Below are 26939 nucleotides of genomic sequence, written 5' to 3'. Positions count from 1 at the left end.
AAACTGATCCGTTTAGTATATTAATACTTAAATACCTATCTCTTAATTTTGCTAATTTTGATTTTGGTCAGTCCAATAAGTCGGCACATTCTGAAAACAGACTCTCTCAATACCATCTATGCTAGGAAGGACAAAGTTAACATCTGAGAAGGAAAAAGAATGAATAATTTAAAATTCACTGGGTAATGGACTATAAGAAAAGCTAAAGTTTAGTTATTCTTGGGAAAGAAGAGATTAATTTACTTCTGCTATAACAAGATAAACCTAATAGCCCAAAAGAGATGTGAGGTAGTTCTTCAAAAAACCATCGTTTAACAATTTTCAACCATTACCCCACTTTAAGTAACAAAGGGAAATGCTGGAGTATATTTAAATAGAGTTAAGTAACTTAAAGTGGTAGCGATTACACATGAAGGGGGAAAATGTTTATAACAGCCTTAGACCTAATACCTGGAATTGTACCAGTATAACTAGCACCACCACCACTCTCATTACTATATACCACCACCACTGTCAAAGGCAGCAGCCAAAGTTTATTTCATGCAATTGCCAGGCACTACACTTTACATGAATTACCTCATTTAAATGTCATAACAATTCTCTGAGGCAAATACTACTAGACAATTCTCTGAGGCAAATACTACTAGACAAGAAAAGTGAGGCTTACGAAGATTACATAATTTGCCCAAGGTAGTAAGTGAATCGCCAGTATTTGAATACAGGGTATCTGACTTCAGAAACTGTGCTCTTAACTATTACACTATGTTGTTCCCTCTAGAAAAGAAAACTAACTTAAAAAATGTCCCTGAGAAAAGCTGACCAGATATTTTACTTTAAATTTATGTTTTTCAATATCCTGAGTTTTAAATATTCTAAGATCTAAAGGCAAATAAAGTTAATATTTACCTGACTGTCTGGGTACCATCGTCTTGAAGGTGATAGGCTCTAGCAGTATTCTTCTTAGCCCATTCAATATGTTCTTCTTGGTTCCATGTCCCCACAACCACAGAGGTTTTCCCACTATCCTTGTCCTAATATATAAAAAAATATTTGTGACAATGCATGCTTGACATCAAGGTGACATTTACGCTGATGGCTTACAAGCTACAGATCTTATCCTCATCTGCACACTGGATATCTGTTTAGACGTGATAATGTTAGTCAAACTTCTCAATTAGTAGAAATTTGAGCTCATTATTCTTTACTCCTTGTTTCTCTGAATTATGAAACTAGTACTTTCTAGTCAGGTTAGGTCCTGATGTCGTTTTTTTTTTTTTTTTTTTTTTTTTTGCGGTACGCGGGCCTGTCACTGTTGTGGCCTCTCCCGTCGCGGAGCACAGGCTCCGGTCGCGCAGGCTCAGCGGCCATGGCTCACGGGCCCAGCCGCTCCGCGGCATGTGGGATCTTCCCAGACCGGGGCACGAACCCGTATCCCCTGCATCGGCAGGCGGACTCTCAACCACTGTGCCACCAGGGAAGCCCCTGATGTAGTTATTTTTGACTCTTCTATTTCCTTTCTTTCCTACATTTATCAGTCAATTATTTTCCTGGAAATGTTCTTGGCTTCACTCTTTCTCTACATGTCCATTGCCAACATCTCACCCCCAACTAAGAGTTTAATCTCTCATACCTAGATAATACAACCACATACTACTGTGATTCTTAAATAGTTGGCCTCTATCTCTTATCCTGTAGCCACACTGAACCTATCTTCATGCTACTCTTTAAAATGCAAACCTTCAAGTTATACTAGTTTTCACACTACTCATTTGACACGATGCACTATATATTGTCCTGTATGTGGACTTCCTTCTCTCTCATTTTCCTTCCGTTCCTTTTCCTTCCTTTTCTTCTTTATATTTTATGCCAGGGACCATGCTGGGCACGAGTATACATATGATTAGTAGAACTCAAAACACTTAGAGGCAAAGGAAACAGCCACAGCCACTGCTACAGTGGAGCTTATTGCCTAGTGGGAGAGCCATTAAACATTCTTTTAGCAACTACACTGTAAATTTCTAGAGAGACAGGGATTAGAGCTGCACAGTGAATCAAGAGGTTGGATATGGAACAAGAGTGCCTGGGTTTGAATTTTAGTTTCACCATTTACTACCTATGTGATTTTAGGCAAGTTACTAAATCTTTGCTTCAGTTTCCTCATCTTGGAGTAACAATACTCATCTCTTACAACTGTTACGAGCATTAAATGAGTTGATATTTGTAAAGTACTTAGAACAATGCCTGGTATACAGTAAGCACTATAATTGTTAGCTACTATTATTTTTCTGTCTCCCAAAGCTCCTACCAGAGTTCTTCAAGAAGTTCTAGGGACTTCCCTGGTGGTCCAGTGGTCAAGTGCTCCCAATGCAGGGGGCCCCTGTTCGACCCCTGGTCAGGGAACTAGATCCCACATGCAACAACTAAGAGCCCGCATCCTGCAACTAAAGATCCCACATGCAGCAATGAAGATCCCGCATGCTGCAACTAAAACCCGGCGCAACCAAATAAATTTAAACAAGAAGAAAAAGAAAGTTCTAGGTTACATGACCTTGGCTAAAATAAGTTTGATAAAACCTAGTGTTCGCAAGTGTATACGAAAGCAACCATTGTTAATGGAAATGTAAACTGGTCCAACCCTTTGGAAAGCAATTGTTCAGTATGCATACATTTTGACCTAGCAAGTACACTTCTAGAAATGTGCCCTATGAATATACTTGCAAAAGTTCACAAACGCAACTATTTAAAAATGCTCACTAAGATGCTGTCACAGCAAAAACTGGAAACAACTCAAAGGCTCATCAATACACGTCTGGCTAAATATACTGTGGGTAGAGACATAATCCTCTGAACCTGCTGAAAAAAATAAGATCAGTTGTTGCTGGCATGGAAAGATCTCCAAGATACTAGGTGAAAAGAAAAAGTGCTGAGCAGTGCATTTAGTATATCCCTTCTGTATAAATAAAAGGGTTATATCAACATTTACATATAGGCATTTTGTTCCCTTCTGGTGGGTTAGCTAAGAAAAAGTTAACAGCTGTTACTTTCTTTAAAAATTTATTTATTTTTTAAAATTTATTATTATTTATTTATTTTCTGAACCCCCTCCCTCCCCCCGGCCTGAGTGAGCCAGAGTCCCCGAATCAGCTGCTCCTTTTTTTTTCTTTTTTGAATTTTATTTTTTTATGCAGCAGGTCCTTATTAGTCATCCATTTTATACACAAGAGTGTATACATGTCAATCCCAATAGCCCAATTCATCACCACCACCCCTGCCACTTTACCCCTTGGTGTCCATAAATTTGCTCTATACATCTGTGTCTCAATTTCTGCCCTGCAAACCAGTTCATCTGTAACATTTTTCTAGGTCCCACATATATGCGTTAATATACGATACTTTTCTCTTTCTGACTTACTTCACTCTGTATGACAGTCTCTAGATCCATCCACGTCTCTACAAATGACGCAATTTCGTTCCTTTTTATGGCTGAGTAATATTCCATTGTATATATGTACCACATCTTCTTTATCCATTCGTCTGTCGGTGGGCACTTAGGTTGCTTCCATGACCTGGTTATTCTACATAGTGCTGCAATGAACATTGGGGTGCATGTGTCTTTTTGAATTATGGTTTTCTCTGGGTATATGCCCAGTAGTGGGATTGCTGGGTCATATGGTAATTCTTAGCTTTTTAAGGAACCTCCATACTGTTCTCCATAGTGGCTGTATCAATTTACATTCCCACCAACAGTGCAAGAGGGTTCCCTTTTCTCCACACCCTCTCCAGCATTTATTGTTTTTAGATTTTGTGATGGTGCCCATTCTAACTGGTGTGAGGTGATACCTCATTGTAGTTTTGATTTGCATTTCTCTAATAATTAGTGATGTTGAGCAGCTTTTCATGTGCTTCTTGGCCATCTGTATGTCTTTTTTGGAGAAATGTCTATTTAGGTCTTCTGCCCATTTTTAGGTTGGGTTGTTTGTTTTTTTAATATTGAGCTGCAGGAGCTGTTTATATATTTTGGAGATTAATCCTTTGCCCGTTGATTCGTTTGCAAATATTTTCTCCCATTCTGAGGATTGTCTTTTTGTCTTGTTTATGGTTTCCTTTGCTGTGCAAAAGCTTTGAAGTTTCATTAGGTCCCATTTGTTTATTTTTGTTTTTATTTCCATTACTCTAGGAGGTGGATCAAAAAAGATCTTGCTGTGATTTATGTCAAAGAGTGTTCTTCCTGTTTTCCTCTAAGAGTTTTACAGTGTCCGGTCTTACATTTAGGTCTCTAATCCATTTTGAGTTTATTTTTGTGTATGGTGTTAGGGAGTTTTCTAATTTCATTCTTTTACATGTAGCTGTCCAGTTTTCCCAGCACTACTTATGAAGAAACTGTCTTTTCTGCATTGTATATCCTTGCCTCCTTTGTCATAGATTAGTTGACCATAGGTACGTGGGTTTACCTCTAGGCTTTCTATCCTGTTCCACTGATACATTTCTGTTTTTGTGCCAGTACCATATTGTCTTGATTACTGTAGCTTTGTAGTATAGTCTGAAGTCAGGGAGCCTGATTCCTCCAGCTCTGTTTTTCTTTCTCAAGATTGCTTTGGCTATTCAGTCTTTTGTGTTTCCATACAAATTGTCAAATTTTTTGTTCTAGTTCTGTGAAAAATGCCATTGGTAGTTTGATAGGGATTGCACTGAATCTGTAGATTGCTTTGGGTAGTATAGTCATTTCCACAATGTTGATCTTCCAATCCAAGAACATGGTATATCTCTCCATCTGTTGGTATCATCTTTAATTTCTTTCATCAGTGTCTTATAGTTTTCTGCATACAGGTCTTTTGTCTCCTTAGGTAGATTTATCCCTAGGTATTTTACTCTTTTCATTACAGTGGTAAATGGGAGTGTTTCCTTAATTTCTCTTTCAGATTTTTCATCATTAGTGTATAGGAATGCAAGAGATTTCTGTACATTAATGTTGTATCCTGCTACTTTACCAAATTCATTGATGAGCTCTAGTAGTTTTCTGGTAGCATCTTTAGGATTCTCTATGTATCGTATCATGTCATCTGCATACAGTGACAGTTTTACTTCTTTTCTGAAGTGGATTCCTTTTATTTCTTTTTCATCTCTGATTGCTGTGGCTGAACCTTCCAAAACTATGTTGAATAATAGTGGTGAGAGTGGGCAACCTTGTCTTGTTCCTGATCTTAGTGGAAATGGTTTCAATTTTTCACCATTGAGAATGATGTTGGCTGTGGGTTTGTCATATATGGCCTTTATTATGTTGAGGTAAGTTCCCTCTGTGCCTACTTTCTGAAGCGTTTTTATCATAAATGGGTGTTGGATTTTGTCGAAAGCTTTTTCTGCATCTATTGAGATGATCATATGGTTTTTCTCCTTCAGTTTGTTTTTATTTTTGGCTGTGTTGTGTCTTTGTTGCTGCACACGGGGTTTCTCTAGTTGCGGCGAGTGGTGGCTACTCTTTGTTGTGGTGCCCGGGTTTCTCACTGCGGTGGCTTCTTTTGTTGTGGAGCACAGGCTCTAGGCACGTGGGCTTCAGAAGTTGTGGCATGCCAGCTCAGTAGTTGTGGCTTGTAGGCTCTAGAGCTCAGGCTCATTAGCTGTGGTGCACAGGCTTAGTTGCTCTGTGGCACGTAGGATCTTCCCGGACCAGGGCTCGAACCAGAGTCCCCTGCACTGGCAGGCAGATTATTAAGCACTGTGCCACCAGGGAAGCCCCAGCTGTTACTTTTGAAAAATGGGACAACAGTGGAGGAAAATTTTATTTTCATTCTATGTTTCTGGCATATATTCCTTTAATTATATGAAAAAAAGCCACTGGGTATTATCTGGGCTGTACTTAGATGACACTTCTTTTTTGTATTAATTAAAAAATTAAGTAAAACATCCAAGCAGCAAGAATAAATGGAAAGCATAGTAAAATGGAATATCTCAGGCTTAAGTGAAGAATAAAATGTTCTAGTTTACAGACACCTCATAAATTCGGAGTGATTTACTTGTGGAAAGTGAGTTGATCTTTCCCATTATGATCCATCTTGAAATTTAAGATCAGCTCGAAACATCTCAAGAAGGCAAATACAGTATTTTCTAATTACCCATTGTTATTTATTTGGGGGAATAAAAAGAGCCTTTTAAAACAGATCAATATTTATTAATGTTTGTTTTCCATGTCTAGTAGTTTACCTTACTAAACAAACTACAACAATGACAAAACTACTGGGGCTTGAATTTCAGAATTTAAGCAGCTTTGGCTCAAGTGTAGGAGAATACTGATTTATGAAATTATGAATAAAGAGCCAGTGCATTTAATCTTAAAACTTATTTTAAGCTTAGATGATATGGTACCTTCTTTTAGTTGAGAAACCTGCTGTATTTATCCTATTTTACTAACTCTAGTGATATACTATCTTACCATTCACTTAATTTAACGATGAGTTATAACAATGACTAATTTCTTGGTCAAAGCTAAAGAGGTTAGTCACTGTAGTTTATTATTCCTCCAGGCTCACAGTAATACAAGAATCTGAGTAGTTAATAAATAACGTTACTTTAAGATGATTGACTTAGTCTTAACTGACACAAAGTTTTCCATTTTCCAGAATTTAGAGACACTTTGATGAATATTTCCATATTAAAATCATCTTATAATTAAAAGTAACACCAACCCCCACCCCTTTTTTTTCCACAAAAGATTTTTGAAACTTTAATCCGCCTAGTGGTAGAGTGATATAAACGCTGTTCTATACCTCATGGTATTGATGTACATGTTTGCCATAGCAGAATTCATATTTCCACCAACCAACACCCTACAGGAAAGGAAACAGATCAAGTTATAGTACAGAGAAAGGCATATTGGGGTCTGTCTCAATACTGCCGCATGATAGTGATTGACATACATATAATTATAAAAAACTGTACTAGCAATAATATGGTTGAAAATCAAAATTAAAAATTACTGATAAACTTTAAAAAATAGACATTACTAGAGAATAATTGCTGTACCACCCTGGTAAAATAAAGTAAAACGAAAATTCCACTTATAAGTGTATTTCCCACTGGAGTTCTTAGGGGCAAAATTTAACCTTTGTAGATATTAGCTCAAATTTTAAATGTGATTGCTACATAACCAAAATGTTGGCTACACAATCATTGATGCCCATTCCAGCAATTAGCCAGAATCACATATGAAGTACTTAAGTATATATATTTTTGTCAAGTAAACATCAAGTTTTAGCCTGTGAGTAAAGAGAATATAATGGCTATGCATTGGATTATAATTAGATGCAGAGAGAAAATGTCCATTGGGAAGCTTCCAGAATCCTGCCATTTCTCTATAGACAAAAAATCTTTTTCAGTGCTACTAATGCCCCTTGATAAATAACACACAAGTGAAAGCTGTAAGAATAAATACTTAAACTGATGGTTCACTTCTCACCCCGTGAAAGCAGTAGGAACCACTAAGGAACTCTTTTATGAGTTGGTCATCTGTCAGTTTGGATATGTGGGTTGTTCCAACTGTGAGCATTGGCTGAGAACCAACAGCAATGGGTTTGTGGATTGCTGGAAATCTCTCTTCCTTAGTTGATTGCATATCTTCCTAAAATTAAATAAACATATGTTTAAGGGCTTCTTTGCCACACAATTTTTTTCAGTATGACTTAAATTATTATTTTTAAACTTCAGAAAATTTGGAAAAAATGTCCACTCATTTTTTTTTTAATTAATTAATTTAGTTTTGGCTGCATCAGGTCTTTGTTGCTGCACGTGGGCTTTCGCTAGTTGTGGCGAGCGGGGGCTACTCTTCGTTGTGGCACGCGGGCTTCTCACTATGGTGGCTTCTCTTGTTGTGGAGCACGGGCTCTAGGCGCACGGCCTTAGTAGTTGTGGCACGTGGTCTTAGTTGCTCTACGGCATGTGGGATCTTCCTGGACCAGGGCTTGAACCCTGTCCCCTGCATTGGCAGGTGGATTCTTAACCACTGCACCACCAGGTAAGTCCCTGTCCACTCATTTTTAATGTGTTTTAAGAAAATGAATTTTGCAACACTTAATAGCATAGAGAAAGCTCTAGGCAAATGTTAGTTCCATTTACCAGTTAGGGGCACGGTGACCCATAGAGGGATAATTTCCATTTCACATATTTTGTCTCCTATTTTTATTAAGTACTTTGCTACATGTTAGATTTTGTGTTTCTACATTTAGTGTTGGAAATGTGATTACTATGGGTAAAGAAAGGATAACAAGCAGGCTAATAAAGAGCTGAGTGGGACAAATATGAATATTAGTTATAATTACTCAAATGTAGCAGGACCTGGTTGTTGCCCTGGAGGAAACTGCAGTTTAATAAAGAAAGGGTAGAGGGAAAAGCAGTTTCACAGAGGTAGGGGTGATTCAAGTAGACTTTGACAAAGAACTGAAACACGAAGACTTCACAAAGAGAAAGCCCTTGATTAATTCATGAAACATTAATAATTTGTGACTTATGTGAATGTCTGTGTATGTGTTTTGTGTGCGTGCATATGCATGTGAACCTGAAGAAGAGGTAAGAGCAAAGATGTGTGGTATGGTATGATATTTAAAACCAGAGAGAAGCAGGCACTACAGATTGAAAACTATGTAATGCTAAGAAGTTTGGACATTATCTTTTAGGTTTTAGGCAAAGATATGGTATGATCAGATTTTTAAGTAATTACTTTAGCATGGGCAGGGAAGAAGGAATGGTAAGAACAAATCTGGAGGTGGAGAGTCAAGTTAGGAGCTGCAATTACCCAGGCCACAGACAAAGTGAATCTAACATAAGGGAGTGACACAGTAAGCAGAGAGGAAATGAATCCAGACCAGAACTGAAGAAGTGGGTGTACCAACTAACTGAATAAAATAATTTAAAAAAATTAAACAGTAAAATGTATAGACTCCTTTTTCACCCGCTGTAGTTGCCATTGACCAATTGTGGTCCTTTTCTTCTTTTTCAGCTTGTAGGATTTACTGGGTGGTTACTCTGGAAACCAATGACCTTATCCTCTCTCTCCTCCAATACTAAGAACAAAGATTGGCAAGATGGCCTCTTGTTTTTTGAAAGAACCTTGAATTTTACATATAACTCTTTCTATATTCAGAGCCTACTACTATGCTCCTGACAGTATTTTAAGTATGGAGTATTAAAAATGAAGTACCGACCCTATTCTTCTGTTTTTTTCTTTTGCTCTACCCAAGAATCTTACATCAAACTTACGGGGTCTTCAACAATTACAACAGCAACAGTCCTGAGATCAATTTTAAGTAACTTTGTGAATCAGCTATAAATCTTCTAGTAGAAGATGTATTTTGTAATGTAGTACTTGACCACGTAAGACACTGGGACACTGATACCCATAAAAATGATCATCTAAAGCAAAAAAAAAAAAAAAAAAAAAGCAGCAGACATAGTTACTACACATAAGGAGCTAAGGTTCACTAGACTAAAGTAATTACTTACAATATATGAGACCTATAGTAAGGTTAGTGAACAAAAGAATAATAACGCACAGTGAAACCTGCAGATGAGAAAAGGGGAAGAGGTAGGAAGAAAAGAAGAATGACAATTTATTATTCCTTCTTGTGGACAGAACATCTACTTTCATTTTTAAGGAAAACTACTCCAATAAAAGCAAGATGATAGTAGTTTTTGTAGCAGGGTTTGGAAATTCATAAAATAGATTTTTAATAAATCCAGTAATTTCCAAATTAATTTAATGTAATAACACAGGTGGAACATCAAACCAGAATTCTAATAGCCATATATGTATTGTGTTTAAAAAAGAAAAAAAATCCTTTATGGTAAAGCTTGATTCACACTTAAAAGGCAAACCATATGCCAAATATCAACATTTTTAAAGTTATGTGTAATAAACTAAGTTTCTAAAAAATTATTCTGAAGGATGATCAGTTTTAAGTAATCACTCATCCTACAGTATTAGCTAAGATTTTCATGTACTCTAAAGATGCTAAGTATTTAGAAAGCATTATCATCAGTGGCTTTATTTTTAATAAATTTATTTATTTGGCTGCATTGGGTCTTCAATGCTGTGCGTGGGCTTTCTCTAGTTGTGTTGAGTGGGGGCTACTATTCATTGCAGTGTGCGGGCTTCTCATTGCGGTGGCTTCTCTTATTGCGGAGCATGGGCTCTAGGCGTGCAAGCTTCAGTAGTTGTGGCAAGAGGGCTCAGTAGTTGTGGCACACGGGCTTAGTTGCTCTGTGGCATGTGGGATCTTCCCAGACCAGGGCTCACACCCGTGTCCCCCACACTGGCAGGCGGATTCTTAACCACTGCAACACCAGGGAAGCGCATCATCTGTAGCTCTTTTTGTTTTTTCTTTTTTTTAAAATTTGTTTTATACAGCAGGTGCTTATTAGTCATCAATTTTATACTCATCAGTGTATACATGTCAATCCCAATCGCCCAATTCATCACACCACCACCCCCAACTCCCCCCCCGCCGCTTTCCCCTCTTGGTGTCCATATGTTTGTTCTCTACATCTGTGTCTCTATTTCTGCCCTGCAAACCAGTTCACCTGTACCATTTTTCTAGGTTCCACACATATGCGTTAACATACGATATTTATTTTTCTCTTTCTGACTTACTTCATTCTGTATGACAGTCTCTAGATCCATCCGCATCTCAACAAATGATCAAATATCGTTCCTTTTTATGGCTGAGTAATATTCCATTGTATATATGTACCACATCTTCTTTATCCATTTGTCTTTCGATGGGCATTTAGGTTGCTTCCATGACCTGGCTATTGAAAATAGTGCTGCAATGAACATTGGGGTGCATGTGTGTTTTTGAATTATGGTTTTCTCTGGGTATATGCCCAGTAGTGGGATTGCTGGATCATATGGTAATTTTATTTTTAGTTTTTAAGGAACTTCCATACTGTTCTCCATAGTGGCTGTATCAACTAACATTCCCACCAACAGTGCAAGAGGGTTCCCTTTTGTCCACACCCTCTCCAGCATTTGTTGCTTGTAGATTTTCTGATGATGCCCATTCTAACTGGTATAGGTGATTGTAGTTTAGATTTGCATTTCCCTAATAATTAGTGATGTTGAGCAGCTTTTCATGTGCTTCTTGGCCATCTGTATGTCTTTTTTGGAGAAATGTCTATTTAGGTCTTCTGCCCATTTTTAGGTTGGGTTGTTTGTTTTTTTAATATTGAGCTGCAGGAGCTGTTTATATATTTTAGAGATTAATCCTTTGTCCGTTGATTCATTTGCAAATATTTTCTCCCATTCTGAGGGTTGTCTTTTTGTCTTGTTTATGGTTTCCTTTGCTGTGCAAAAGCTCTGAAGTTTCATTAGGTCTCATTTGTTTTTGTTTTTATTTCCATTACTCTAGGAGATGGATCAAAAAAGATCTTGCTGTGATTTATGTCAAAGAGTGTTCTTCCTATGTTTTCCTCTAAGAGTTTTACAGTGTCCGGTCTTACATTTAGGTCTCTAATCCATTTTGAGTTTATTTTTGTGTATGGTGTTAGGGAGTTTTCTAATTTCATTCTTTTACATGTAGCCGTCCAGTTTTCCCAGCACCACGTATTGAAGAGACTGTCTTTTCTCTATTGTATATCTTTGCCTCCTTTGTCATAGTCATAGATTAGTTGACAATAGGTGTGTAGGTTTACCTCTGGGCTTTCCATCTTGTTCCATTGATCTATGTTCCTGTTTCTGTGCCAGTACCATATTGTCTTGATTACTGTAGCTTTGTAGTATAGTCTGAAGTCAGGGAGTCTGATTCCTCCAGCTCAGTTTTTTTCCCGTAAGACTGCTTTGGCTATTGGGGTCTTTTGTGTCTCCATACAGATTTGAAGATTTTTTGTTCTAGTTCTGTAAAATATGCCATTGGTAATTTGATGGGGATTGCATTGAATCTGTAGATTGCTTTGGGTACTATAGTCATTTTCACAATATTGATTCTTCCAATCCAAGAACATGGTATATCTCTCCATCTGTTTATATCGTTTTTAATTTCTTTCATCAGTGTCTTATAATTTTCTGCACACAGGTCTTTTGTCTCTCTAGGTATTTTACTCTTTTCATTGCAGTGGTAAATGGGAGTGTTTCCTTAATTTCTCTTTCAGATGTTTCATCATTAGTGTATAGGAATCCAAGAGATTTCTGCACATTAATTTTGTGTCCTGCAACTTTACCAAATTCATTGATTAGCTCTAGTAGTTTTCTGCTAACATCTTTAGGGTTCTCTATATATAGTATCATGTCATCTGCAAACAGTGACAGTTATACTTCTTCTTTTCCAATTTGTATTCCTTTTCTTTTTCTTCTCTGATTGCTGTGGCTAGGACTTCCAAAACTATGTTGAATAATAGTGGTGAGAGTGGACATCCTTGTCTTGTTTGTGATCTTAGAGGAAATGCTTTCAGTTTTTCACCATTGAGAATGATGTTTGCTGTGGGTTTGTTGTATATTGCCTTTATTATGTTAAGGTAGGTTCCCTCTCTGCACACTTTCTGGAGAGTTTTTATCATAAATGGGTGTTGATTTTTGTCGAAAGCTTTTTCTGTATCTATTGAGATGATCATATGGTTTTTCTTCTTCAATTTGTTAATATCACAAATTGGCATTTGGATCACACTGATTGATTTGCGTATATTGAAGAATCCTTGCATCCCTGGGATAAATCCCTCTTGATCATGGTGTATGATCCTTTTCATGTGTTGTTGGATTCTGTTTGCTAGTATTTGTTGAGGATTTTTGCATCTATATTCATCAGTGATATTGGCCTCTAATTTTCTTTTTTTGTAGTATCTTTGTCTGGTTTTGGTATCAGAGTGATGGTGGCCTCATAGAATGAGTTTGGGAATGTTCCTTCCTCTGCAATGTTTTGGAAGAGTTTGAGAAGGATGGGTGTTAGCTGTTCTCTACATGTTTGATAGAATTCACCTGTGAAGCAATCTGGTCCTGGACTGTTGTGTGTTGGAAGATTTTTAATCACAGTTTCAATTTCATTACTTGTGATTGGTCTGTTCATATTTCTGTTTCTTCCTGGTTCAGTCTTAGAAGCTTATACCTTTCTAAGAATTTGTCCATTTCTTCCAGGTTGTCCATTTTATTGGCATAGAGTTGCTTGTAGTAGTCTCTTAGGATGCTTTGTATTTCAGCGGTGTCTGTTAAAACTTCTCCTTTTTCATTTCTAATTTTATTGATTTGCATCCTCTCCCTCTTTTTCTTGAATCTGGCTAATGGTTTATCAAGTTCATCTTCTCAAAGAACCAGCTTTTGGTTTTATTGATCTTTGCTATTGTTTTCTTTGTTTCTATTTCATTTATTTCTGCTCTGATCTTTATGATTTCTTTCCTTCTGCTTACTTTAGGTTTTGTTTGTTCTTCTTTCTCTAGTGCCTTTAGGTGTAACGTTAGATTTTTTTGAGGTTTTTCTTGTTTCTTGAGGTAGGCTTGTATAGCTATAAACTTCCCTCTTAGAACTGCTTTTGCTGCATCCCATAGGTTTTGGATCGTCGTGTTTTCAGTGTCATTTTTCTCTAGGAATTTTCTGACTTCCTCTTTGGTTTCTTCAGTGATCTCTTGGTTATTTAGTAAGGTATTGCTTAGCCTCCATGTGTTTGTGTTTTTCACATTTTTTTCCCTGTAATTCATTTGTAATCTCATAGCGTTGTGGTCAGAAAACATGCTTGATATGATTTCAATTTTCTTAAATTTACTGAGGCTTGATTTGTGACCCAAGATGTGATCTGTCCTGGAGAATGTTCCGTGCACACTTGAGAAGAAAGTGTAATCTGCTGTTTTTGGATGGAATGTCCTATAAATATCAATTAAATCTATCTGGTCTATTGTGTCATTTAAAGCTTCTGCTTCCTTATTTATTTTCATTTTGGATGTTCTTTCCATTGGTGTTAGGTGTTAAAGTCCCCCACTATTATTGTGTTATTGTCGATTTCCTCTTTTATAGCTGTTAGCAGATGCCCTATATATTGTGGTGCTATGTTGGGTGCATATATATTTATAATTGTTATATCTTCTTCTTGGATTGATCCCTTGATCATTATGTAGTGTCCTTCCTTGTCTCTTGTAACATTCTTTATTTTAAAATCTATTTTATGTGATATGAGTATTGCTGCTCCAGCTTTCTTTTGATTTCCATTTGCACAGAATATCTTTTTCCATGCCCTCACTTTCAGTCTGTATGTGTCCCTAGGTCTGAAGTGGGTCCCTTGTAGACAGCATATATATGGGTCTTCTTTTTGTATCCATTCAATGAGCCTGTGTCTTTTTGTTGGAGCATTTAATCCATTCACGTTTAAGGTAATTATCGATATGTATGTTCCTATGACCATTTTCTTAATTGTTTTGGGTTTGTTTTTGTAGGTGCTTTTCTTCTCTTGTGTTTCCCACTTAGAGAAGTTCCTATAGCGGTTGTTGTAAAGCTGGTTTGGTGGTGCTGATTTCTCTTAGCTTTTGCTTGTCTGTAAAGCTTTTGATTCCTCCACTGAACCTGAATGAGATCCTTGCCGGGTAGAGTAATCTTGGTTGTAGGTTCTTCCCTTTCACCACTTTAAGTATATCATGCCACTCCCTTCTGGCTTGTAGAGTTTCTGCTGAGAAATCAGCTGTTAACCTTATGGGAATTCCCTTGTATATTATTTGTCGTTTTTCCCTTGCTGCTTTCAGTAATTTTTCTTTGTCTTTAATTTTTGCCAGTTTGATTACTATGTGTCTCGGCGTGTTTCTCCTTGGGTTTATCCTGTATGGGACTCCCTGCGCTTCCTGGACTTGGGTGGCTATTTCCTTTCCCATGTTAGGGAAGTTTTTAACTATAATCTCTTTAAATATTTCCTCTGGTCCTTTCTCTCTCTCTTCTCCTTCTGGGACCCCTATAATGCAAATGTTGTTGCGTTTAATGTTGTCCCAGAGGTCTGTTAGGCTGTCTTCATTTATTTTCATTCTTTTTTGTTTTCTCTGTTCCGCAGCAGTGAATTTCACCATTCTGTCTTCCAGGTCACTTATCCGTTCCTCTGCCTCAGTTATTCTGCTATTGATTGCTTCTAGTGTAGTTTTCATTTCAGTTATTGTATTGTTCATCTCTGTTTGTTCTTTAATTCTTCTAGGTCTTTGTTAAACATTTCTTGCATCTTCTCGATCTTTGCCTCCATTCTTTTTCTGAGGTCCTGGATCATCTTCACTATCATTATTCTGAATTCTTTTTCTGGAAGATTTCCTATCTCCACTTCATTTAGTTGTTTTTCTGGGGCTTTATCTTGTTCCTTCATCTGGTACATAGCCCTCTGCCTTTTCATCTTGTCTCTCTTTCTGTGAATGTGGTTTTTGTTCCACCAGCTGCAGGACTGTAGTTCTTCTTGCTTCTGCTGTCTGCCCTCTGGTTGATGTGGCTATCTATGAGGCTTGTGCAAGTTTCCTGATGGGAGGGACTGGTGGTGGGTAGCACTCCATATGTAGCTTTTTAAAAATAATTTTTCTCAACTTGCAGATTAAACACATTAATTAAAGAAAAATAAACTGGTACTTCTACCTTGAAGAATAGTTAAAGTTGGACTTGTGAATCATTTTGATCAAGCTGACTTTAAGTACCTGTCAGTACTTAAACTACTATCAAGAAGAAGATGAGAACTGAATTCCATCTCTAATCTTTCAATACATCACTTCAAATAAAATGCAGATTAAGTTTAAGATAAATTTTTCCTCCTCTCAGAATGGCAGGGTTCACAACATTCACAAAGAGTCTGGCAATACTTTCGCAGTAAGTATCCAAGAGGAAGGGGAGAAGAAGGCTTTGCAGTTAAATGTTAATTAACCCACTATAAAGTACTAACAGCATACCAGGTATCATGCAAGGAGCTGGAAACCCCAAGTAACAAAAGCATAGTTTATTTTCCCTCCATTTAAATGAAGAACCATAGGAAAAAGAACAAATTTTAGCCATAAAAGTGCTATAATGGAGGACTGAATAAAACACAAGACCACAGAAGAGGAAACACTGATCTCTTCCGTGGGTAATCCATTAGAAGTCATGGCTCATTTGCAAAGGAAGTGACACTGGAAGCATATCTTCAAGCATACACGTGTTGACCTTCTATTCATCAGATATAGGGAGGGAGGGGAGAAGACAACAGAGGAAGAGGCAAAACAGTATATTCAAAGGCAAGGAGGTTGGAAAGAATGTGGTACTTTTCTGAAACTCTTAAGTTGTTCAAAATAGCTGGGATCAAGGGAATGGTGATGAGAGATGAAGCTGAAGGTAGATCACAAGTGGTCTTTTTTTTTTTTTTTAATCTTTTGGCCATGCCACATGGCATGTGAGACCTCACTTCCCTGACCAGGGATTGACCTGTGCCCCCTGCATTGGCAGCGTGGAGTCTTGACCACTGGACTGCCAGGGAAGTCCCCACAAATGGTCTTGACTCTTCTTTGATAATATCATTGTATGAGCAAAGATTTTATCCTGAGGTATAGATCATGTTAACTACCAAAAGATTAAATAAATAATCAAATGTTCACTTCAGAAAGAACATTTTATCAGCTGTGTGGGAGGAATTAGAAAGAAGATGCATGAGGACATTAGTTTCTGGTCTTAGAAAATGATGGGGTCCTGAACTAATGACAGGACAGAGTTGAAAAGCAGTCAGTGGATAACACTGATAGCACTGAGTAAATGATTAGAGTTAGAGATGAATTAAGAGATGGATAAGAAAAATGACTCACGTTTCTGACTTGGACAACTGGGTAGAGAACACTGCTTTGAAAGCAATGGGGAAGACTACAAAAGGGTCAGTGTGAAAGAGAAAAAAATGGTTAAGTTTGAGATTACTAAAAATGTATATACATCCAATATGCAGATGAAAAGGGAAGATAGCATATCAAAAGGGAGAAGCAGCAGAGAGAGGTGGTTAAGAGGACAGGTTCTAGAATCAGACTACTTTGATTCTAATCTCTAACCCATCACTTGTCACTTCCCCTCTCTGAACCTCAGTTCCTTAACCTGTTAAGGTGGATAATAGTAAATCTTATACGCTATTGTAAGGATTAGATAATAGTTGTAAAGACTCGATACATGTTAATTATTTGATTGTGATTTGAGTTCAGGAGAAAGATCAGTGTTGCAGATGTGTATTTATAACTCATGGATGAGCTTACTTAAGGAGACTATGTACAATAAGGAGAGAAAGCAGCTATGGACAGAACCAGGGGAAGTTCAACATTTTAAGGAGCAGGAATCAGAGAAAGAACTAGTACACAAGAGATCAGAACCAGAGAGAACCAGAGATAATGACCTGTAGTAAAGAAAGGAGAAAAAGTTCAAGCTTCTATCGCTCAGCTAAGATCAAGTTATGCATATGTTCAGCAAATTTAGAAGCAAAAGATTGCTGTTGACCTTAATAAGAACAGTTTAAGAAGAATGATAGAAATATGGTTTGATAATAAATAGCAATGAGCTGAAGAATAAATAAAGCATTAGGAGATGGGCTGCAGTCTATTTTTTCAAGAGGCTTAGCTGGTAAATCCACTTAACTAGCTAAAAATTAAACTTAACTGAAATGAACAGGATGGCAAACTTTAAAATACTATGGAATCATGGGGGACTTTCTTGGTGGTCCAGTGGTTAAGAATCTGCCTTCCAATGCAGGGGACATGGGTTCAGTCCCTGGTTGGGGAACTAAGATCCCACATGCCATGGGATAACAAAGCCTGCATGCCAAAATACTGAGCCCATGTACCGCAACTATTGAGCCCGTGCGCTCTGGAGCCCATGTGCCACAACTAGAGAGAAGCCCATGCTCTGCAATGAAAGATCCCGCAAGCCGCAGTGAAGATCCCGCGTGCTGCAACTAAGACCCAATGCAGCCAAATTAATAAAAAAGAAAATTATGGAATCATGAGTGTAAGAGAATGCTAAAATAGTTTCTGAGAAGTATTAGAATAAGGAAAAGAATTAAAATCAGAAGAATTGGAATTGACAATTTTGAGTCAGGAAAATAAATGACTACTACTATACTACAGAAATCATTAAAATACTGATATATGCTCTGAAATTTGGAAAAGGAAGCACTGAAAGAAATACTGTTAGATAATTCTCATACCTCTTTATTTCTCCTAAAAGGCACCCTCAGTATTTCTTCCTGCTGTTCCAACTGTCTCAGGGTGAGGGGTTTAAATGGTGATCCTGGTAGTGACTGGCAAAATATGTCATTCACAGGAGATGCTCTGAATCTATTCAGTGAGAACAAAGCATTAAACCTAAGCAAACGACACTTTAAAGCATGTGTGCATTTCATGTTTAAAATATTAAATCCACATCCTACCTATATTTAGGATGACTGCACAAGAGTGGTGTCAAAATGACAACTTCATATTCACAAGTTGTAACTTCAGCTACTGAAAGAATTTCATGCTTAGATTCAGGATGACATATGTACATCACAGTACTTGATCTGGGCCGGTTCTGTTTCAAACTACAAGGTGTACCATTTCCCATTCCCACTGGATAGTAGGGTGTCATCTGACCTTCGATATTTTTAGTGGGAATCTTAAAAAAAGAGTATAAGACAGACTTTTCATTAGAAATAGAGATGGGGTGAGGATGGAGAAGCACTTATTCTGAAAGGAAGAAAACTACATTTTATTCATAAACTAACATTTATAAAGGTAACATTTCTGTACTTTCTATAAGCTCTCCCTCTACTATTCTTTTCATTCATATTCTTATTTGAGCAAATACATATTTTCAGAGCTAATTTAATACAGAATAAAAGAAAATTTTTATTTGGTGCTAAAATTAAGATGTACACTTACATAAAAAAGGCTATAATAACATAATTAATATGAATTATTTTCAAAAGTTCTAAATAAAGTGACTAAGATAAAATATAGAAACTTACTATACTTGGGCTGGTCAGAGCTTTCTTCACTAAACTCTCAAGTGAATGCCTATGTTAGAATTTAGATTCTAGAGATTTGAAGTTTGATTTGTCAAAAAGTAGGGCTACAGAGTTAACACTATGTTCTAAAACAGGAATCTAAATATTGTGCTGGTTCACTGATCTGCTTACTCTTCTTCCCTGTTATTAACAGACATACTTCTCAGCATATAAACTCCTGTACAAATCCATTCATGGCCAGCAAAAGACAGATGAAGAAATTTTCACGGAATGGGGGAATAAAGGAGATCACCCCAGAAGACAAGGATTATTAAGGAGTTAGCTCCCATACTTTTATCGACATAAACACAAGAAGAATTAAATGGAAGGGCTTTAAAAGATATTGTTAATATCATCTCCAAGCAAGCTCTTTGGAGGCAGGGAGCTCATCTTGTATCACTTCGGTCCCAAAACAGGCAATAAATAAATGTTTCCAGGGGAAAGTATTTTGAGATTTCTTGTATGCTAGTTTCATCCTAGTGTCTAGAATTAGAAAATCCTGGGTTAAAATCCAAGCTTTGCATTCACTAGCCTTATGACTTTGACCAAATTTCAGTTTTTGTCATTCATAAAAGTAGAATAATAATATATACTCAAAGGCTGTAGGGAGAATTAAGCATTACCCTTTGTTACATGCCTGGCACAGCATCTGGCTTATGAATTGGGGCTCAATAAATGTTAGTTTTCTTCCCTTACCCTTTTCTTCCTCTTCCTTGATCATTTCACACTTTGAATTCCATCTTGCTATCCTCCAGTGCCAAAAATATTTTGAGATAAATATTTTATCTCAAAGGTAGTCTGTAAAATTAAAACCTTTTAAAATAGCAATGCTGTGTGTGTCTATGCATAGCTTATCAACTCCCCCAAAGTCACCCTTTTAAGTTATGGGCATCCCTTTTAAATAATCTTTAAGGCCTTTTGCCGTTTAACTTTACTTCTAATAAAAGAATCATTATGGTATGAAACCATTTATAGAAATATCCTCTACCAATAAGTTATTTAACTTTATGGAAATTCTTAGGATTCATAAAGCATTCCTTGAACCACAGGGGCATTTAAAAACTGTAACTGGTCACCCTAAGGAATAGTTCTTTTTAAACAATCCTATTTTTCAGTCATCAATTATGCATTCACATTCAATAAGCATTCATGAAGGGCCTACATTATGTCTGGCACTCTGCTTTGCACTGTGGGGTAAAGAGAAAAAAGACAGTCCCTGCTTTTAAGATGCTTGCAGTCTGGTAGCTTGTTATTTACATTTATGATTTATCTGTTTTACCCATAGGAAACAGGGTCCAAACAACAGAAAAAATGCAAAAGCTCCAATGTTGAACAGAGGGAAAGAACCACTGCGAAGCACAGAAGTGATATAATGCTGTTATAGAAACTTTCCCAGACACATCTTTGATAAATTCATTTATTTTTGTATGATCTTAAAGTAAATAAAAGTATTATAGCATAACTTTTCTCATAAAAATCTAACATATTGCAAATTTTCTTTGACTAAATCCTTTGAGGTAGTTGAGAGATAAAGAACACATGGCTATATTCTGTCAATTAAGTTTTATAAATTCATGTCTAACAATAGATGTTAAGACTGAAAATCACCAATTATCACTTGCCTCTTTTGATTTTTCCTTTTCTTCCGCTTCTTGTTCTGTGGATTAATACAAAAGTAAGTTAAATAATGACCAGTGACTTATGTACAAGATATAAATGACTAAGTTTTCATCAACTTTGTAATCTTAAACTTCTTTCTAAAGAAAACCTGGACTTCCCTGGTGGTGCAGTGGTTAAGAATCCACCTGCCAGTGCAGGGGACACGGGTGTGGTCCCTGGTCTGGGAAGATCCCACATGCCGTGGAGCAACTAAGCTCGTGTGCCACAACTACTGAGCCTGTGCTCTAGAGCCCGTGAGCCACAACTACTGAGCCCGCGTGCCTAGAGCCCGTGCTCCGCAACAAGAGAAGCCACCGCAATGAGAAGCTTGAGCCCCGCAATGAAGAGTAGCTCCCGCTCACCGCAACTAGAGAAAAGTCTGCGCACAGCAACAAAGACCCAACACAGCCAATAAATAAATAAATTAAATTAAATAAAAATAAGACCCAAAACATACACATACTTTTAGCTAGATTCCTTGAAATGGTTTCTTTTGAAAGAACTGTCATATTTAATCATTACATCTTTATTTAGGAAATACTCTATTTGAGGCATAAGAACTGGCCACGACAGTTTTCTTCTGAAGTGTTTTTATCTCAGTGAAAGGTTTAATCTTAAATGAGTTGACCAATTTGAATAATATAGATGAATAAAAATATTTCATAATTTGAGGGATACATCTACATGTCTATTTCCATATATAAAAAGTTGTTTAAACCAAGCAAAAGACTAACACTATATAAATATAACACTGATATGTATGGCTCACCAGATTTTAAAAATTTATTAATAGGTAGAAAAAAAGCATAATGTTTGCTAAAACAGAAAGTAATGAAAAGATCTCTTTGAAAAAGTTTTCTATGGGATTGTTCAGAAGTTTATTTTAGTGTTTTAAAATTCATACAGTCTCCAAGAAAATCTTTTAAATTCCAATTTGAACATATACTTTAAACCAAATACCAGCATTACTACTAAATCACTCTGTAGAAACAAACCTTTTTCGGATAGAAGATTCTTAGCCAACATATTCCCAAGGTAGTACTCGTGAATATTTACTTTCTATATTTAAAAATAAAATAAAAATATAGTAAGTATTTGGCAAATACATTTTTAAAGAATACAGTTTAAAACCATCCACCTCATTATTAAAGTTTTCATTTTATAATGTTCTACATTTCATATTTTGAAGAAAAAAATACCTGACCACTTTCTTTCTCTTCATGGTACTGCCGAATGTGTTTTCCGTGACATACTTCGTAAGTCCAATAAGACTCAATCTAAGACAGATGGATGTATTTATGTACAAAAGCCACACAACTCAACTGAATTCCTTTTTGATATTTTAAGCAACTGAAGATTTCTCTGAAGATTTACAGCAAGCTTTCATTAAATGAAAGTTATTATTATGCCTCAGAAAACATGAAATTACTGAAGCTTATTCATTGTTTTCACTAATTAGCTAAATGTGAAAATTCTATGAAGGAAATAGGTCTAAATATACCTGGGGTCTACAATAAACACCTGGCCAAGGGATCATTTTTTACACAGCCTAAAAAAATAACCATGAGCAGTTTTTATTAAAATTGTATATAAAGAAACTTTCTTTTGATCTGAAAAACATTCAAAGCAGTTTGGTGATATTATTTGATAATTGATATTATTGGGTGTTTGCTGCATATACTATACAGGAATTTAAATGAACAAAATACTATTAAGCAACAGTTTAGTTTTACAACTAACTTAAAATGTGATACAACATAATAAAGTAAAAAGAAACAGAGAATTATTTTCAAGGGCCTATTGGCTGCTGGAAATTTATTTTCTAGTTATCAAGTGAACATAAAATACATACTCTGTAGGAACAACTGCTCTGTTTAAATAGTGGCTCCAATAGCTCTCTTGGATTTGGGCCTTTATAATCCTTTTCTTCTTCCTATGAAAGAATTAGAGTTTAATACAATTATTCTGGAACTTCACCCAACTCTGCTGTTTAGGTATTAACTCATTGGTCAAACCACAAATGCTTGGAAATAAAAGGGGGAAAAAAGTCAAAACCTTTAATAAGATCCTATGGCATGCCACTTCTTTCAAAAGAATTGAAGTATATGCAGCAACATGGATGGACCTAGAGATTTTCATACTGAGTGAAGTAAGTCAGACAGAGAAAGACAACTATCATATAATATCACTTATATGCGGAATCTAAAAAAAAAATGGTACACATGAACTTATTTACAAAACAAAATAGTCACATATGTAGAAAATAAATTTATGGCTACCAGGAGGAAAGCGGTGGGGTGAGGGATAAATTGGGGGATTGGAATTGACATATACACATTACTATATATAAAACAGATAACTAATAAGGACCTACTATATAGCATAGGGAACTCTACTCAATACTCTGTAATGACCTATATGGGAAAGGAATCTGAAAAAGAGTAGATATGTATATCTGTATACATATATCTGTATGTATATATACATATATATATACATATATATACACATACATATATACATATATCTGTATGTATATGTATAACTGATTCACTTTGCTGTACATCTGAAACTAACACAACATTGTAAATCAACTATAATCCAAAAGAAAAAGAATTGAAGTATAAAATATGGAGCCATAGAATAATCTTCCATTCTTTCTTCTCTTAGAAAAAGGTTAAGTATCAGTTTCCTGAACAATTCTTATAAACCTACTTCAGAATTATTAAATGCTTGTATCCAAACAAATTCTATCTATGAAAGCCTCAGAATAGTTGAATCTTATAGAATACACTGGAAAGTTTTAATATACTTCTCAGTTTTCCATATATTTTTACATTTCAGACTTGAATGCCATAAATACGTGTGTAATTGCATATGTGTGTATTTGTGTCTTAAGGTGGTTTAAAACAAGATAGCTGTCTTTCACAGATTTTAAGTCTGAACAAAACCTAAGAAACCTAAACTCACTGAGTTTAATACTTCCATTTTACAGACTGTGAAAATATTATGTAATTAGCTCAATAAACGTATTGAGTGGAGGAACTGAGTTTCAAATTTGTTCAAGGCTCCACAGCTAACTATAGCCTATACCTCAGCCTCCTGGCTCCTAGGCTGGTGTCCTTTCCATTTTACCATGCTGCCTCTCGTGTTTCATCTTGAAAGAAGTAATTGCCTTGAAGGATGGATAAGAGGCAGTTAGGGCATTTTAGGTGGAAGAAACGGGCATGAGCTAAGGTAGTAAGAAAGCACAAGGTACCTATAGATTTACTTATTAGCAATTCTTTATAAAAAATGTCACATACACATTTAAAATTTTATCTTGTTTCAAAACCTTCATTTCTATAAAAGAAAACGTCCATGGAGTTAGATTTTCATCTAAAACATTAATAACTGGTTGCTAGTTTTTCCAAGTTGAACTGTAAAACTCAAAGAATTCAGGAATAATAAGGATTACTAACATTGTAAATCACGATACTTCAATAAAAAAGTGATTACTATATTTTTAGTAAGACAGGATAATTGAGAAACCTGTCACTCAATTTTATTTTAAGGTATGGAGTTGCAATGTTTTAAATAAATATCTTTGGTGACAGGGATTATCAATGTATTTATAAAAACTTACCTCATCACCACTTGTCACAAGGGGAAGAATGCATTTATATTTTTCTTTATGTGTAGTTGTCATGATGACATAATTATCTTCTTTATACAGAACTCCAGTTGTAGGCTAGAAATAGAACAAAAAAATGTACATTACTTTAGCTGATTAAACTGAACTATACTAACTTACAGTCCCAGGTTAAACTAATTCATCACTTCAACAGGATTTTTAAACATACTTGCAAAGGCAGGGAAAAGATTCTACATATTTTTTAATGACAAAATGAAGATGACAAACTTTATCCTGGTGTTACAATGTAACAGAAAAATAAGGAACAAAAATAAAGTTTGGAGTAAAAAGAAAAAAGTAGTAATGCAACAGACTGAAGTTATAATACAGATTAAAAAGCAGTAAGAGGTGTCAATGTTCATGGATACATCATCACTGAATACTTATTACTCCTACTAACAGTTACCACCTATATATGAGAATTTACAGCACTTTATAAACATACTCTCAATTCTGTTGGATGGGACACCTGAACATAATATAATGTAGTAGTTTTCATATCTGGATAACATATGGTCTTTACTGCAACTACTCAATTCTGCACTGTAGGAAGTAAGTGCACAGGCAATATGTAAATGAAAAAGCATGGTTGTATTTTGAGAAAACAAACAGCTTTACAAAAATAAAGTTTGGAGTGGGCCAGCCCAAAGGTATAGTTTGCGGATTCATGGTATATATCAACAAAACTATCCTTAAAGCGGTCTACAGTATAAAACCAAACAAATTCACAAATCAAAATGAACCAATGTAATTCAAATGAACATTTCAATTAATATAACTGATATTATTTAACTAAAAAGAAATCTCTGCTTTGTGATAGCAAATATGTCACTAACTACTAAGGCAGAAGTTTTCAAAGTCTATGAGAGGTGTTCTCTGACAATTCAATTCTCTCTTAACTTTTCTCTTCTTACAGCATTGTAAACCCACTATACTATTTGGCTATCCCTGGCAAGGAAAGAACCACCCTTATTACATATCTCTGCTCTTTTCTCAGTTTAATAAAAACAATTCCTAACTATAATAAAACCAGTACTACTTGAAACTGATGTTATCTTAAACACAAATACAAATTAGGAGATGTTTTCCCAAGACAATAAAACAAAACAAAACAGAGCAGTAAATACTAGCTGTATTAGCTATATGACACTACCAAATTAAGTTCTTTACATTTATTGTCTGATTGATGCTCGAAGCAAGCATTGTACCCATCTCACCGAAAAGGAAACTGAAGCCCAGGGCTTAAATAATTTGTCCAAGGTAATATAGCCAGTAAGTAGCACAGCCCAGACATGAACCCTAGCAGACTGATTCCATATTCTATGTGCTCTTAACTGTTTTAACATGTTTGAACTAACTTTTGTTAACATTTTCTTAGATTACTATATAGACTCCTGGACTATGGCCAAAGATCCTTATTTAAAAGATCATCACAAGTGAAGAGAGAAATCAAAGAGATTTGAAAGTCAGAGTTGTAAAGCCAAATTTGTGATAAAGGGATCCTTAGAAACATTTATTCAGTTGAGCCAACAAACTGCTGTAAGACAAAGCACTTATAATGTCTCTCGGTGTTTTCTGGATATATTCAGAACATATGATAGTGAGTTGTACAAAGCATGACTTACATTCATTTAGCTAGCAATGGATGGCCTTGAAGTCTTAGTCTTGTCAAATCATTCCTGTACTGTAGGGAAGGTGGACAGTAGCATATGACTTAAATCTAATCCTCTCTATTTGTGAAGTACCTGCAACTTAATATTCAGAACTGGATTCTACAGCAATATTGACTCATTTACTAAAATATTTACCACAATGCTAACAATGGAAAAAGAAACTGCTTGCCTAGAGCAACGGCAAAGAAAGGAAGACAATTCTTTCTTTGTAATTAAAACTAATCTTGGGTTTTACGTCTATGTGAAGAAATTCATTCCTCTGCCTATCGCTTTTAAGGTTTAGGTAAAAGGTAACAGAAGTAGAAACCATCACTATTCTTATTTGAAGATTTGTTGTTGCTGCAAAGATTCATTTTTCATTAGTTTAGGAAGGGCTACTTTCTTCTTTGATAAAACAGACCAAGTGGCAACTCTTCTATCTGAAAACTCTTTGCTGAAATAGTGCATCACTTATTGGGATCATGAAGTAAAAATTTTAACAAACTTTACCCTAATTTTTAATAATAGAAATTACAGGGGAAAAGTTAACCTTTTGTGATTTTCTAAGTTAAAAAATTTTTTTTGATCTACTACTAAAATGCTTCCTTCTGATTTTGTAAAACATGTTTTTACTTAAAAAAATATAATTCTGAATGCACAGAATCACAGATAGTGTAAAAAAAACTTGTTCTATATAACTTAATACCTTAAAGTATTTCTAGTGTAAGATTAGTGATTTGATAAAAATCAGATTTTAATATAATGAAACTAATCAAGGGGGGTGTGGTCTTTAAGATTAAGGAATTTAAAAAGTATCTTGGCAGGGGAGAAATTCCTAATGTTTGACATGAGTCTGGAAGAATTAAGATACAGGATGAGAGAGAAAACTATCCTTGGAGAGGCTGTAAAATAAACTCAATGGCACTACTTGTTAATATATATAACATGCTTCGAACCATGGAGTTGGTCACCATTTTTCCCAAGAGTAGTGTCTGG

At 35.8% G+C, this 26939-nt stretch overlaps 1 protein-coding gene across 4 annotated transcripts in view; it reads right to left on the bottom strand.

Moving 5' to 3' along the window:
* The window catches only part of ERLEC1 (endoplasmic reticulum lectin 1), a 38968-nt gene that overhangs the window by 9171 nt on the left and 2858 nt on the right, over positions 1 to 26939 (bottom strand). For 3 of the 4 annotated variants that reach the window (XR_014326636.1, XM_082851532.1, XM_082851531.1), the window contains exons 2-11: positions 24244 to 24348; positions 22471 to 22551; positions 21818 to 21895; positions 21614 to 21677; positions 20582 to 20616; positions 18345 to 18568; positions 18123 to 18252; positions 7451 to 7612; positions 6762 to 6821; positions 907 to 1031 (exon numbers count right to left, since the gene is read on the bottom strand). Coding sequence is in view for 3 of the 4 variants with exons in the window: in XM_082851532.1 (XP_082707658.1) it covers positions 907 to 1031; positions 6762 to 6821; positions 7451 to 7612; positions 18123 to 18252; positions 18345 to 18568; positions 20582 to 20616; positions 21614 to 21677; positions 21818 to 21895; positions 22471 to 22551; positions 24244 to 24348 (1064 nt within the window). In the remaining variant the exon portion in view is untranslated. The remainder of the gene's footprint in view (positions 1 to 906; positions 1032 to 6761; positions 6822 to 7450; positions 7613 to 18122; positions 18253 to 18344; positions 18569 to 20581; positions 20617 to 21613; positions 21678 to 21817; positions 21896 to 22470; positions 22552 to 24243; positions 24349 to 26939) is intronic. The other variant, XM_082851533.1, reaches the window with a different exon arrangement.

The sequence above is a fragment of the Leucopleurus acutus genome (assembly GCF_964270905.1).
Source record: "Leucopleurus acutus genome assembly, chromosome: 12".
Taxonomy (NCBI): domain Eukaryota; kingdom Metazoa; phylum Chordata; class Mammalia; order Artiodactyla; family Delphinidae; genus Leucopleurus; species Leucopleurus acutus.
The sequence above is the reverse complement of the archived record's forward strand: the minus strand, read 5'-3'. Positions and strand labels throughout refer to the sequence as shown.